This window comes from Physeter macrocephalus, chromosome 9 (genome assembly GCF_002837175.3).
Source record: "Physeter macrocephalus isolate SW-GA chromosome 9, ASM283717v5, whole genome shotgun sequence".
Lineage (NCBI taxonomy): Eukaryota > Metazoa > Chordata > Mammalia > Artiodactyla > Physeteridae > Physeter > Physeter macrocephalus.
The window spans coordinates 11,995,031-12,010,223 of NC_041222.1; the positions used below are offsets into that span (position 1 = coordinate 11,995,031).

The 15,193-nt window shown below is 38.8% G+C and overlaps 1 protein-coding gene across 6 annotated transcripts in view; it reads left to right on the forward strand.

The window, feature by feature from the left end:
- Window positions 1–15,193, forward strand: part of FKBP15 (FKBP prolyl isomerase family member 15) — a 57,907-nt gene that overhangs the window by 12,500 nt on the left and 30,214 nt on the right. For 4 of the 6 annotated variants that reach the window (XM_028493619.2, XM_055087012.1, XM_007109495.3 and 1 more), the window contains exons 3-11: window positions 1,145–1,229; window positions 1,677–1,746; window positions 5,391–5,465; window positions 5,955–6,053; window positions 7,603–7,752; window positions 8,623–8,691; window positions 10,357–10,503; window positions 13,187–13,329; window positions 13,813–13,870. In XM_028493619.2, coding sequence (XP_028349420.1) covers window positions 1,145–1,229; window positions 1,677–1,746; window positions 5,391–5,465; window positions 5,955–6,053; window positions 7,603–7,752; window positions 8,623–8,691; window positions 10,357–10,503; window positions 13,187–13,329; window positions 13,813–13,870 — 896 coding nt within the window. Of the gene's footprint in view, window positions 1–1,144; window positions 1,230–1,676; window positions 1,747–2,092; window positions 2,111–2,269; window positions 2,795–5,390; window positions 5,466–5,954; window positions 6,054–7,602; window positions 7,753–8,622; window positions 8,692–10,356; window positions 10,504–13,186; window positions 13,330–13,812; window positions 13,871–15,193 lie in introns of those variants that run through there. The other 2 variants (XM_055087013.1, XM_055087014.1) reach the window with 2 other exon arrangements.

Here is a 15,193-nt window from a genome sequence, read left to right on the forward strand (position 1 = left end):
GGGGCGCGAACCCGGTTCCCCTGCATCAGCAGGTGGACGCGCAACCACTGCGCCACCAGGGAAGCCCCCTATAGGTCATTTTTTTAATGTGTTTCTGTATTTGCTAAATTTTCTACAGTTGTACATGTACTCTATAACCAGAAAAAGGTATTTCAGTACTGTTAACAAAATTCAACTGAGTAAATTTTAAAGATCTTATTGGCTGTATTCAGCGATTCACGAATTGAGCAGCATCCAATCTAGTAGATAGGGGCTCTGACAAAATGAAAGTCTTTTATAGGCAGAAGGGAGCAGGAACCAGGCAGAAGGGGAAATCTAGTGTAACACTAGGCAAAAAAGTGGGTTGCTTATTACAAGGTTACTTTCCTTTAGGGGATGGCAGACGTCTATCAAACAGATTACCTAACTGGTGCTGATCAGATCATTCTGGTTTAAGATTCCATTTCTGGGGGAGCCAAAACTGTAATTATGTTGAATCTCTGTTTGGTGGGGTGGGTCTTAGCCTAAGTGACTCCATTTTGTGCCTGTTGTCGTTTTTAATAACAACGAAAAGAATCAAACAAGGATACTTTTGAAAATAAGTTCTTGGTTGCTATGGCCATGCCTGTGTTCTCAACAGATTCATGTGGTGAGTGTGAATATGTGATTTACTCTAAATACACTATTTTTAAATGTTAGTGTTACTTTATACCACTGCGAAAGTAAAGTAATGGATGTAATCTGAATATCATAAGTTTTCTACCCCAGAAGTAAGGGAAGGGGAAACAACTTCATTTTTATTTATTATAGCTGTCAAAATATTGGAAGGAGAAAAGGAAGATGGAATGTGACGTTGTTTTCTAGACAGTGCTTCTCGTCCAGCCCAAACACTTGTTTGGAGTGGAGCCAGAATCCTGGGTTCTCGTCCTAGGCTTGCTGCTGTCATCGTGTAAGGCACTTGGGGGCTTAGAGCCTCAGTTTCCTCATCCCCAGACACAGCCATAGGGCCATTTTGTGGATCAAATGAGGACAAGGGTCATGAAAGCATTGTAACACTGGCTACAAGGTTAAAGAAGAATTTTGAAGCTGCTTTAATGGTTAAAAATTAGTTTCAAGCAAGAAATGAATGACAACTTTGTTTTCTGCTTCATCTCTTCCTCTTCAGGAAATCAGGCGACACCAAAAACAGCACCCACCACAACAGGCACTTCCACAGTATTGGTTGCAACAGCAGTCCATGCATATCGCTAGTAAGTAGCTGAGAAGGAACACTTTATAAAGTTGGTGGGGGTGTGGGTTAAGCTCCTGCTTTTTGCAGTAAGCCTTTCTGTTCATTGCAAAATGGCTACTCAGTCCTGCCGTAGACAAAGTATCAGTAATGCTTTTTAATATTTCATTTGGAGAATTTTGCACACAAAACTTTGAAGAGCCATTATCTTCCTGTCTCTCTAGGAACTGCTTATACCCTCAACAACTGCCTTTTTAAGCGCTCAAAGTAAGCCACTCCACTGAGATATCATGAATAGTAGATGTTTAAAGAGTAAATAAGTTGTATATGAGCTTTCAATTATAAACTACTCACCTCTGTCCCTTTCTAGAGTCTGAATGACTAGATTCCCCACTTTATATAGCAGAAAAGAAAGCTGGTTCTACTTAGTTGAAGGAAGTATTAATACCTGTTTTTCTTGCTTCTGTAGCACAAATGGTCAGTATGTAAAGCAGGGCAAATTTGGTGCTGCAGTCCTGGGAAATCACACAGCCAGAGAGGTAAGATTGCCTCCTTGTCTCATGTATATTCACGTGTCCCAAATCATATCAGTGAGCTAGTTTTTATCGGGACTTGTCTGATGTCTTACATATCAGAGGATTAGATTGATTGTTTGTACTGAATGTGAATTTTTTTTTTTTTTTTTTTTGCGGTACGCGGGCCTCTCACTGTTGTGGCCTCTCCCGTTGCGGAGCACAGGCTCTGGACGCGCAGGCTCAGCAGCCATGGCTCACGGGCCCAGCCGCTCCGCGGCATGTGGGATCTTCCCGGACGGGGGCACGAACCCGTGTCCCCTGCATCGGCAGGCGGACTCTCAACCACTGCGCCACCAGGGAAGCCCTGAATGTGAATTTTTAATGTTAGGTATATAATAACATTTATAGTCACATTTTGCTTACTGTTGTGCATTAAAACAAATTCAACCGCTCAAAGTCATTAAGTTTGACCTTTGTGAAATGGATCTAGCTTAAGAATTTGGAGAGTTTCAGAGTAAACCATTTACCGAGGACATCCTTTTTTTAGGTAGTGAACAACATTTAGTGTACCACTTAGAGCATGACCACCGTTTATCCTTTGAAAGTTTGATGAGTTGGGTAGTCGATCACACAGCAAAATATTGGTTTGAGTCAAAAAGATGTGGATAGAAGTGCGGAGACTGATTTCCTTGTGTGGGTTGTATCTACCTTCAAATTCTGCTCCAGAAGATTTTGAACATTGTTGCAATACGCATAAGAAATAATAGAGGGCTTCCTTGGTGGCTCAGTGGTTAAGAATCCGCCTGCCAATGCAGGGGACATGGGTTCGAGCCCTGGTCTGGGAAGATCCCACATGCCATGGAGCAACTAAGCCCATGCACCACAGCTACTGAGCCCATGCTCTAGAGCCCGCAAGCCACAACTACTGAAGCCCGCGCGCCTAGAGCCTGTGCTCCCCAACAAGAGAAGCCACTGCAATGAGACGCCCTTGCACCGCAACCAAGAGTAGCCCCCGCTCGCCGCAACTAGAGAAAGCCTGTGCGTAGCAATGAAGACCCAACGCAGCCAAAAAGTAAATAAACAAACAAATGAATAAATAAAATAAATAAATCTGTTAAAAAAAAAGAAATAATAGAATTTCAGAGGTCCAGGTAACGTGGAGTCCATGCACTTCAGAGTCTCTGAGACACTGAGAGAGAAGATGACCTGTTCAGGGTAACTAACATAATGGACAACATTCATTTGTATTAAAAACAAACAAACAAAAAGCTTAATTTTGGAAATTTGGAAACACCTATAAAAATAGTGGGTCTAGAATAACAAACACCCAGATACCCATTACCAGACTCTAGCAGTTATTAATCTTATTTCATCTCGACTGCAACCTGTTTTCCTTCTTCCCCTGCTCAGATTATTTTGAATAAATCTCCAGCATACAGTTTTAGCTATAAATATTTTAGTATGTATCTCTAGAAGGTAAGGATTTTTAAAAACACAACCATTACGCCATTATCGCACCTAAACAAAACCTACAATAATTCTTTGATCTCATTCACTACCAGTTAGCATACAAATTTCCCTGATTATCTCTCTCTCTCTTTTTTTTAAAAAGTTCGTTTTAATCTAATAAGGTCCATGCATTTTAGTTGGTCACTGTGTTCCTGAAATCTCTTTCATTTTCCCATTGGGAGGTAAATAGTGTCTGATTGTCTCTCATTTTGTTATGTTAGCAGCTATTGTTGATTATTATCTAGATCTATGAATTCATTAGGGGTTGCCATTTGGATTTCAAAAATCTGGTGTTGGGACTTCATCACCCTTCACCTCCAGATAGGATGTAGCATGTTGTGGCAGGCAACATTCCCACTGTGACCATTATAAAAAGACAGATAAATTGCAAAAATTATATTTTAAAATTCTTTAGAGAGCTATGGAAATTATGAGGACTAGATGAACTAAAATTTTGAGAAGAGAGAGCCAATGAGCTGAGTGTTTCCTTCCCTTGGGACCTTTGCTGATGCTTAGGAGTAGACTAAACATCAGGTATGTCCCAAACAGAGAGAGACTACTGGGAGAAAGAGACATTGGTAAAAACTAGAGGAGCTCCAAACACAAGATCAGTTTTTCCCCATGGGACATTTAATGAGTTTGGGGGTGGTGTGGAAGTCCAAGGGCTGTGCCAGAAAGGCAGAGGGAAACTTCTGCAATCTTGTGGGGCATAGGAGATAAAATCCTGCTGTAGGGTGGGAAAGCAACAACCTTCCTCTCAATACATTTGCTAGATATTGAACTTCATGGGGAGGAGGCTAAAGAATCTCAGCTCAGAATCTCTGGTGGGCAGAAAAGTCAAGACTGAGGAGTCAGAGACCTTCCAGACTCTTAATCAAAAGCCTGCGAAGATAGTGCTCGAGAGTAGGGACAACCAGAAATGGACCAACTCTTAATAAATCTGTGATCCTTTCCTGACCAGCTCAGTCTGTAAGATTAGCTCCTCACTCTATCTGCTTCACATAGGGTAAAGAAAGTCCCTTCTGGTGCAAGATTGTATATGAGGCCCCATAGTCAGTCCCTCCCTCCCTTCTGGGGTTGAATTTTAATTTGTGTGTGTGTGTGTGTGTGTGTGTGTGGTAAATACATAGGAGACATAAAATTTGCCATTTTAGCCATTTTTAAGTGTACAGTTCAGTTGCATACATTCACAGTATTGAGCAACCATCACCACTGTTTCTACTTTTTTGTCACCCCAAACAGAAAATCTGTAATCAGGAAGCAATAACTCCCCATCCCCCTTCCCTTATTCCCTGGTAACCTCTAATCTACTTTCTATCTCTTTGAATTTGCCTACCCCAGGTATTTCATATAAGTGGAATCATACAATGTTTGTCTGGCTTATTTTACTTAGCAGAATGTTTTCTCAAGATTCATCCATGTTGTAGCATGTATCAGAACTTCATTATTTTTTTATGGCTGAATAATATTCTATTGTATGTATATAGCACATTTTATTTATCCATTCATCATTTGATGGACACTTGGTTGTTTCCACCTTTTGACTATTGTGAATAACAGGCAGTGAACATTGATGTATAAGTGTATGTTTGAGTCCCTGTTTTCAGTTCTCTGGCATGTATACTAGGAGTGAAATTCCTGTGTCATTGGTAATTCCTAGCTTTTTGAGGAACTGCCAGACTGTTTCTACAGCATCCATACTGTTTTACTTTCCCACAAGCAATATATGAGGGTTCCAGTTTCTCTACTACCCTGCTAACACTTTATTATTTTTCCTTTTTTTTAATAGCCATTCTAATAAGTGTGAAGTGGTACCTTATAGTGGTTTTAATTTGCATTATCCTAATGCCTAATGATGTTGAACATCTTTTCGTGTACCTGTTGGCCATTTGTATATCTCATAGTCACCCCTCATACAAATAAAAACACCAACAAAATAAAGACATAGCTAACTATAGTTAAAGAGTAGGGTCAAAATGAGAAGAGATTAAAGTGGATGGTGAGAAGATGTAATTTAAACTCTAAGCTTTAAGGGATGAACTGAGTTTTGAGTTTTATGCCTGTATGAAGCATGACTCCTGACATCTTACTGCTGATTTTGTCTTGCCTTTTAATTTCTGTTCTCTCTTTTTTTCCTGCCCATCTTTGCTTGAGTACAGTATAGGATTCTTCTTTATATCAGTCAGCAACAGCCAGTTACTGTTGCCAGGATTCATCTGAACTTTGAGCTAATGGTAAGGCTTCCTGTATTGGAATCATCAATCCTTTGGGATTGGTTTATAGGAGAGATTGATCTGTGCATAGCTGGTGGGAGCTAGATCCACTACTTCCGCTCTGGAGAGCAGAGTGGATAGCTTTTTTTTTTTTTTTTTTTTTTTTTCCTTTTTTGGGCTGTGCTTTGTGGCTTGTGGGGATCTTAGTTCCCCGACCAGGGATTAAACCCGGGGCCCCAGCAGTGAGAGCACCAAGTCCTAACCACTGAACTGCCAGGGAATTCCCCAGAGTGGATATCTTAACAGAGCCTCTTGGAGAGGTCTCTTGGCTGCCTTCTGTGAATGTGGACTAAGGGGTGATTGGTGGAGGGTGGGAGGGAAGAAGAAAGTTCCCTGATAGCTCTCTTTGGGTCCACCTGAGCCAAGGCCCTTCTACATGAGCTTAGGCAGCCAGATTTATCTGCTGTGCTGCCTGCAGTTGAGTTATCCCAACATTTCTCCTTTCCCCAGGTTCGGCCCAATAACTATAGCACCTTTTATGATGATCAGAGACAAAACTGGTCCATCATGTTTGAGTCTGAAAAGGCTGCTGTGGAGTTCAATAAACAGGTAATATCTATTTATTTTTTAGTGACAAGCATTAAAAAACCCGCTAAATTCATCAGTTGAGCTTACTGTATTTTAGGGAAATAATAAGAATACTTATTGAAATTGCTTGAAAATGAGACTTTAAGGAGAAAAAAAAAGGCGAAATGTAAACTTACATCTTTAAAACATTTTCCACTTCATAAATTATCTTAAGGAATAAATACAACTATCTTTTTAAAATACTGTTTTAAGAGAATTTTTAAAAGTTATTTCATGGTTATTATAGAAAATTTAGAAAAGCATTAAAAAAAAATTCATATTCTTACTACCCAAAGTAATCACTGTTAATATGTTATGTTTCTTTTTTTTCTATTCATGAGTTACATAAGTAGTTATAGTCCTTTAAGAGTTCTTGCTTATCTTATTTAATGATGTAAAATGCATCTTTCCCCACCTCATGAAAAATTATTTAGTAACATTTTTGAAAGCTCACAACATGAATGTTCCTTAATTTATTTATTCATTCCCTTACTTTTAGGCAGTTAGATTATTTTCAGTCTCTGAGATAAATGATACTGTAGTGAGCATCTTTGTATACAAATCTGTCTTTTTTTTCCCCTCTGATTATTTCCTTAGGCTAGAAGAAGGGAAAGATTGAATCAAAGGGTTCATATATTTTTAGGTTCTGTATACACTTTGGCACACTGCTTTTCAGAGAGATTGTACTGGTTTACATCCCTGTCAGTTCTCTCACTATGCCTTTGCCAACATTTAGAATTACTGTCTTTTTTCCTTCTTAGTCTTATTTGCTTGATAAAAAATGACTTCTCATTGTTTTAGTTAGCATTTATGTGATTGCGATAATGAAACTTTTTTAAAGAAAATGAGTAGCAAGTTTCTAAGGTATACTATGTTTAAACATTGACTATAGAAAAATTATTCATAAAGATGTATCTGACTTCCTTGCCTAGGATCTGTGCTAAGGTAATATGGGTAAATCTGTAGGTGGTAGAGATATGAATTCTGGGAATACAGCATGGTTTTGTAAAGGGCCTTTATTTTATTGTCTTTAGAAATGCATTTTGAAATTTTTTAGAGGCTCCCCTAGCTTTCACAGGTTCCCAAACACTGAAGCAGTAACTCAGTATAGTAATGATAGCTAATGTTTATTGTGTACTTACTGTTATTTGTTTTGCCAGGCACTGTGCCAAGTACTCTACTTGTATTAGCTCAGTCTTCATAACTACCCTAGGAAATACGCAAAGCTTTTATCTCCATCTTACAAAAAAACCTCTGAAATAAGGTTCACAGGAGTTAAGTTATTTGGCTGAGGTCACAAGTTAATAAGTGGCAGTGCCCAGATCTGTACCGAGACAGTCTGACTCCAAAACCATACTTCTTAGGCACTTTGATTCCTAGCAAGATTACTGACTTTGGAATGGTTTACTTCTAAACATGTAATCTGTTTTGCTAGTGGGTGCCACTGTTTGGAAAAGAACATTAGCAATAACTGAGTTGAGTACTTACTGAGCTTAAACTAAGTTTATGCTGCTTTGATTTCGTCGCACAGGTATGCATCGCCAAGTGCAACAGCACCTCTTCCCTGGATTCAGTGCTGTCACAGGACCTTACTGTAGTAGAAGGCCCTGCTGTAGAAGTTGGAGATTCTTTGGAAGTGGCCTATACCAGCTGGCTCTTTCAGAATCATGGACTGGGCCAGGTAAGAAAATGTACCCTGCAAGTTCTTTTGTAATTTAAATAGCATGAGAATTTCTATGAATTTCTGCTTTTGGCAAATAGAAATCTTTTAGGAGCCCTGCTTTAGTCTCTACAACTGCTTTTGGGGCATAGCCATGAAATGCTAATGTATAAAATCTGCTCAGTGCCACTATGTCTCTTCTACTTAGAGAAAGGAAACCAGTTTTGCAATTATCATTTTTGGTAATTGTTCATATGTATGAACAATTCCTATACCAGTTTTAAACTTGAATATATTCTTATGGGATTAGGTCTTAAAACTTTTGAGACTTTCCTCACAGTTGTTTCTCCGTTTTTCTTATACTAGATACTGTGAATAGATTGGGCTTGTTTTGTTTTTATATTATTAAGCCCTCAAAAGTAGTGTGGTATGATAGAAAGAGCTTTCGACTATGAGGCCAAAAAATGTGGATTCAGGTCCCAATTTTATCCTAACTTGACTTTGTCGAGTCATTTAAGCTCTTAATTTTTTTTTTCCTGTGAATGGAGCTTAGTGGTGCTCACCCTGCTTTCTTGGCAGGATGGCATTTGGCATCAAGTGAGATAATTTATTTGAAAATTCTTTATAGATGAAAATATTTTTAAACACTTCGTAGGAGAAGCTTATTTTTTTCTAAACCTGGAAAATCCTTGCCTCAGAGATATTCAGTGTTATAACACCTTTAGCCATGATGTGGTCTCTTCTTTTCAGGTCTTTTAAGAAGTATTTTTCCAGTTTATTTGACATTACCTATTTCAGAAGTACTGTGCTGGTGTGTATTAAGTTGAATATCATAATGATTATTATTATTTTTAAAATTGGCTAATCTTGTTTATTTTGATCAACTTTCAGGTTTTTGACTCCACTGCTAACAAAGATAAGCTGCTTCGCCTGAAATTAGGATCAGGAAAAGTCATCAAGGTAAAGGCTTAACTGTGTTCTTATTATATATGGGTTTATCAGTTGCAGTGGGCTTAATTTAGAGTGAATTTTGTAAAATTTCTAGCCTGGGTATATTTTTGGAGAATCTGGAAAGGCTTGGTTAAAAAAATATGAAGAGGGCTTCCCTGGTGGCGCAGTGGTTGAGAATCTGCCTGCTAATGCAGGGGACACGGGTTCGAGCCCTGGTCTGGGAGTATCCCACATGCCACGGGGCAACTAGGCCTGTGAGCCACAACTACTGAGCCTGCGCGTCTGGAGCCCGTGCTCCGCAACAAGGGAGGCCACGATAGTGAAAGACCCACGCACCGCGATGAAGAGTGGCCCCCGCTTGCCACAACTAGAGAAAGCCCTCACACAGAAACGAAGACTCAACACAGCAAAAATAAATTAATAAATTAGGGTGGAGTGTGCCCGGATAAACACCCCAAAGCTTATGTAAAAAAAAAAAAAAAAAAATAGGAAGAGAAAAATGTGCTATGTTACCTACATTTGGGAAATTTTTACCTGTGAGACAATATATTGAAGAAGGGTACATTTCTTTTCTCTAGTCCCTACATTTTATTTTTCATCCTGTGGTTCTGAGGGAACTATTAAATTCTTCCTATCGCCTAATTGAGAAAGAGGTGAAATTGTTTCTTCTAGAAGTGTATCATAATGGGTGATTCTGATCTGTCTGGGATGCTTTAAATCATGGTGGGAAGCAAGTACTACATAGCAGGAGGAACACTGGGATTGGAGTCTGAGGACCTGAGTTCATGTTGTGAATTTCTTCGTTAGCAACTGTGGAAGTATTTTATAAAGTAAAGAGTATTTTAGGGACTTCCCTGGTGGTCCAGTGGTCAAGACACCACACTCCCAATGCAGGGGCCCTGGGATCAATCCCTGGTCAGGGAACTAGATCCCGCATGCTGCAACTAAGAGCCTGCATGCCGCAACTAAAGATCCGGCACGTGGCAACAAAGATCCCGTGTGCTGCAACTAAGACCTGGTGCAGCCAAATAAATAAATATTTTTTTTTAAAAAGAGCATTTTACACATGTGGGGTATCATTGTGTCAGGACATACTGATGCATTGTGAAGTACTCATTTATCCATGTGGCAGAATGGATTTCTCCATAGCTTTGTTTATGACTCCTTCTCCCAGAATCCTTTGGAAACTTTTTCCTGTAGATCATAGCAGTTGGGGCATGACCCTTAAAGTTAGACTCATCTAGTGTTGAAATTTTGGCTTAACAATTTACTAACTGATCTTGGGCTAGTTACTAAACCTCCTTAAGCCTCAATTTTCTCTTCTGTAAAATGGAGATATTGCTATTAACCTTATGAAGTTATTTTAGGGATTAAACAGCATAATGGAAGTAAAGCACTTAGCAAAGTACTTAGAAAAATGTGTTTAATAAGTGGTAGCTTTTATTTCTATTTTAATGCCATTCTTCTGTTCCAATTTCTCTCATCATCTAAGGTAAGTATATTTCATACAGCCCCAGATATGCTGGCTTTTACAAGTGAATTGAGAAGCAGTATTCTAGATGTTCTTATAACCAGTGGGGAGAGGGGAATATAAACCCGATGATCCTGTACTTTGTTTTGTCTTATGAAAAGGTTTGTATCTGATGAGCTTTTCCTCTTCTCTGATTCCTAAAGAGCTGGGAGGATGGAATGGTGGGCATGAGAAAAGGAGGGAAGCGGTTGCTTATCATCCCTCCAGCCTGTGCTGCTGGCTCTGAAGGGGTAATAGGATGGACTCCATCAACAGACTCGATCCTGGTGTTCGAGGTGGAGATTAGGCGGGTGAGTGAAATTGTGCTGTATTGTGTTTGATGAGTCCTCTTTGCTAGTTAAGTAAAATGAATAAATAAATGTGTCGAAAAAGATTCTGAAGATATCTTTTTTTTTTTTTTAAGTAGAAATGGTATAGTTGGAAAGAACAACAGCTTTGGAATCTAAAGGCCAAGGTTTATGTCCTTCTTGGCTCTGTATTCATAGTCACTTCTCTACACTAACCTTCTTTTTATTTTATCTGTAAAATAGTGATTCCTGCCCAATGTTCACACCTTTTGATTTAGTAATTCTATGGCTACAAGTGTTTGCTATCAATACGTTTACATAAGAGTGCAAAGATACCTGTATATAGATAGATAAATAGAGATAGGTACATAGTTTCCTCCCTCTGCCACATTGTTTGTGATAGTAAAAAACTGGAAACAGTTTAAGTGTCTATTATTATAAGACTGGTTAAATTATGTTTCTTCATAGAGTGGACTTCTTTGTAGTTCTTAAAGAATATCCAAAATCTATTTTTAAGTGAAAGAAGCAAGTTGCTAAACAGTATGAGGGGACTTCCCTGGTGGTCCAATGGTACAGAATCCACCTCACAATGCAGGGGACGTGGGTTCGATTCCTGGTCAGGGAACTAAGATCCCACATGCCGCGGGGCATCTAAGCCCGTGTGCCACAACTACTGAGCTCCCACACCACGAGAGAGCCCGCGTGCCGCAAACTATAGAGCCCATGCACCCTGGAACCCGCACTCCACAACTAGAGAAAACCCACACGCCACGACTAGGGAGAAGAATGTGCACCACAACAAAGAGCCTGCACCTCGCAGTGAAAGATCCCGCATGCCTCAATGAAGATCCTGCATGCCGCAACTAAGACCCAATGTAGCCAAAAATAAAACAAACAAAAAACAGTATGGGTAGTATGATCTTGTGTTTGTGTGTCTGTGTGTCTGTGTGTATACAAATGAATATATGTATTTGCCCATATATTCATATAAAATTTCTGGAGGCTTTAAAAGAAATGAAATGATTTTCTCTGGAGAATGGAAATGGAGTTCAGAAACGTCTACTTTTTTACATTCTACCCTTTGTACCATTTAAAAATTTTATCAAGAATAATTTCTATAATAAAGTTTGTAACAAATTGCGGTTAATTAATGTTCCCTCTCCCCCACCACCAAAAAAAAAAAAGACTCTGTTTGCTTTATACTGTGATTATTAGGTCTGAATGTGATAATGTTTGTGACTATAAAGTACAGTGCAAATAAATATTATGACCATCCTCATTGTGGTGATTATTCCTGCTGCAACAAAGGATATGCATTTTTTATTAATGACTCTTTCCTAATTGGACACCCTTATCTCTGGTGGGCATTCCAGCCCTCTTTGACTGATGTGCTTCCAGCTGCCTTTTTCACAGCTTTTATATTCTTTCTCAATTTTCCTTTTTTTTTGCAGTACGCGGGCCTCTCACTGTTGTGGCCTCTCCCGTTGCGGAGCACAGGCTCAGCGGCCATGGCTCACGGGCCCAGCCGCTCCGCAGCATGTGGGATCTTCCGGGACCGGGGCACAAACCCATGTCTGCTGCATCAGCAGGCGGACTCTCAACCACTGCGCCACCAGGGAAGCCCTCAATTTTCCTTTGAGTTTGAGGAAGTCAAGGGTGGTAATAGATAACAAACCATTTTGAATCCATTAAGACTGACATTTTGTAAACATAAGAAAAAAATACCCTATTTTACCAATAGTCAAAGAATTACAAATTGATTATTAAACTGACAAGGCTGGGAGAGTTCCCTGGTGGCCTCGTGGTTAGGATTCTGGCTTTCACTGCCGTGGCTCACATTCAGTCCCTGGTCGGGGAACTGAGATCCCGCAAGCCGTGAGATGTGGCCAAAAAAAAAAAAACCTGACAAGGCTGATACAGAACGATAATACCCAATGTGACAAGAGTGTTAAGAAAGATTTATATACTACTTACAGAGTATAAAGTAGTTCAACCTTTACGGTGTGAAATTTAATGGTATATATCAAAAGTTTTAAAAATAAGCATATCTTTTATCTAACAATTTCACTTCTGGGAATTTGTGTTTTGGAAATGATTATGTGTGAAGAGAGATAAAGCTATTCTTAGAAGTATTGTTTGTATAGAAAAAATTATAAATAAATTGAATATCCAACAACTAGGAATTGGTGAAATATATTTTATGATAACATAGATATTTATGACTTGTGTTCCCAAAATCCTTTGGAGACTTTTTCCTGTAGATGATAGCAGTTAAGCTATACTCTTCAGTAGTTAAAAAGGATGTTGTCGATTAATAATTTAGTTAGCGTGGGAATATGTTAATATATCAGTGAGTGAGCAAAGCAGGGTACAAAACAGTATGGCCCCATTGTTGTAAAACACACGCAGTTACACACACACACACACACACACACACACACAGATAATATAAGTGCAAAATATTACATCCAAAATTCTAACAACGTTATTGCTTAGTGGTTGAATTGCAGGTGATTGTTACCTTTTTTTTCTCTTTTGGCTTATCTACATTTTCTGATTTGCCTACAGTGAACAGGTAATGACTTGTATAATGAAGAATAAGTAAAATGAAAGGAGAATGGAGTTGGAAGCGTGCCTTTTTTTGTGGTCTATTAGCCTGTTCCATCTGTGGTTGATCTTTCCCTAGGTCAAATTTGCTAGAGATTCTGGCTCTGATGGGCACAGTGTTAGTTCCCGGGATTCTGCAGCCCCTTCACCTATACCTGGTGCTGACAACCTCTCTGCTGATCCTGTTGTGTCACCGTCCACATCTGTTCCTTTCAAATCAGGGTAAGATACTGGAGTTGTATAAAGCTCTTTTATTGTCCATGTAAATGATTCTTAGAGGGGTTCAGAAATAGGGATATAGTTGAAAACTAAAATAATTTTAAATAATTGGGAAAAAATGGGATGAGGGAAATGGGGAAAGTAATTGCATCAGATTTTCTGACAAAGGATTAATATTCTTACTCTATAAAAGCACTAACTTAGATATAAAAGGATACCTGCCAAACTCTGGAAGAAAATTGGGCAGAAGGCATAAACACAAAATATATATTCAAGGAAAGAAATGTAAATAATAAGCATTTGAATGGAAAATTGTCCATCTTCACTAGCTTTCAGAAATTATACAAACTAAAGAAGAGTTAAAACTCTGTTTTACAGCGATTAAATTGGCAAACATTTTAAAAAACAATTTGTTTATACAGTATAATCTAGACTCATGATTATGGATTTTATTTTTATCTCAGGATATGTCTTATTTGCTTTCAGGGAGTCAGTTCTTCGTTCCAAATCTAACTCCCTCAGTGAACAGCTTACAGTAAATACAGTGAGTATATAAGTCTATCTCCTCATCCCCAGTTGGCTAGAAGGGTTTCATGTGCCTAGGGAATAGTAGATTAGAGAAAAAAAAATGTTGAAAAATATTGATTTAGGCTAGAAATCAGTGGTTACTTTATTCATTTTCCCTTACTTGAGAGTCAGTGTAAATTAGCTTGGGCTTCTGCATCGACAGACTTGGATTCAAATCTATTATAAACATGTGGCTTTGAGGAAATTATCTGACTTCTCTGGTCTTCAGCTTCTTCATATGTCCACTCTCGCTGCTCTTATTTAACATAGTTTTGGAAGTCCTAGCCATGGCAATCAGAGAAGAAAAAGAAATAAAAGGAATACAAACTGGAAAAGAAGAAGTAAGACTGTCACTGTTTGCAGATGACATGATACTATACATAGAAAATCCTAAAGATGCCACCAGAAAACTACTAGAACTAATCAGTGAATTTGGTAAGGTTGCAGGATACAGAATTAATGCACAGAAATCTCTGGCATTCTTACACACCAACAACAAAAAATCAGAAAGAAAAATTATGGAAACACTCCCATTTACCATTGCAACAAAAAGAATAAAATACCTAGGAATAAACCTGCCTAAGGAGGCAAAAGACTTGTACTCAGAAAACTATAAAACACTGATGAAAGAAATCAAAGATGACATAAACAGATGGAGAAATTTACCATGTTCTTGGATTGGAAGAATCAATATTGTGAAAATGACTATACTACCCAAAGCAATATATAGATTCAATGCAATCCCTGTCAAACTACCAATGGCATTCTTCACAGAATTAGAACAAAAAATTTTACATTTCATATGGAAACACAAAAGACCCCGAATAGCCAAAGCAATCTTGAGAAATAAAAACGGAGTTGGAGGAATCAGGTTCCCTAACTTCAAACTATACCACAAAACTACAGTAATCAAGACAGTATGGTACTGGCACAAAAACAGAAATCTAGATCTGTGGTACAGGATAGAATGCCCAGAGATAAACCCACGCACATATGGTCACCTAGTTTACGACAAAGGAGGCAAGAACATACAATGGAGAAAAGACAGCCTCTTCGATAAGTGGTGCTGGGAAAACTGGACAGCTACATGTAAAAGAATGAAATTAGAACACTATGTAACACCATACACAATCCAATTAAAAAATGGGCAGAAGACCTAAATAGACATTTCACCAAGGAATACATACAGATGGCCGAGAGGCACATTAAAAGATGCTCAGGGCTTCCCTGGTGGCGCAGCGGTTGCGCGTCCGCCTGCCGATGCAGGGGAACTGGGTTCGCGCCCCGGTCTGGGAGGATC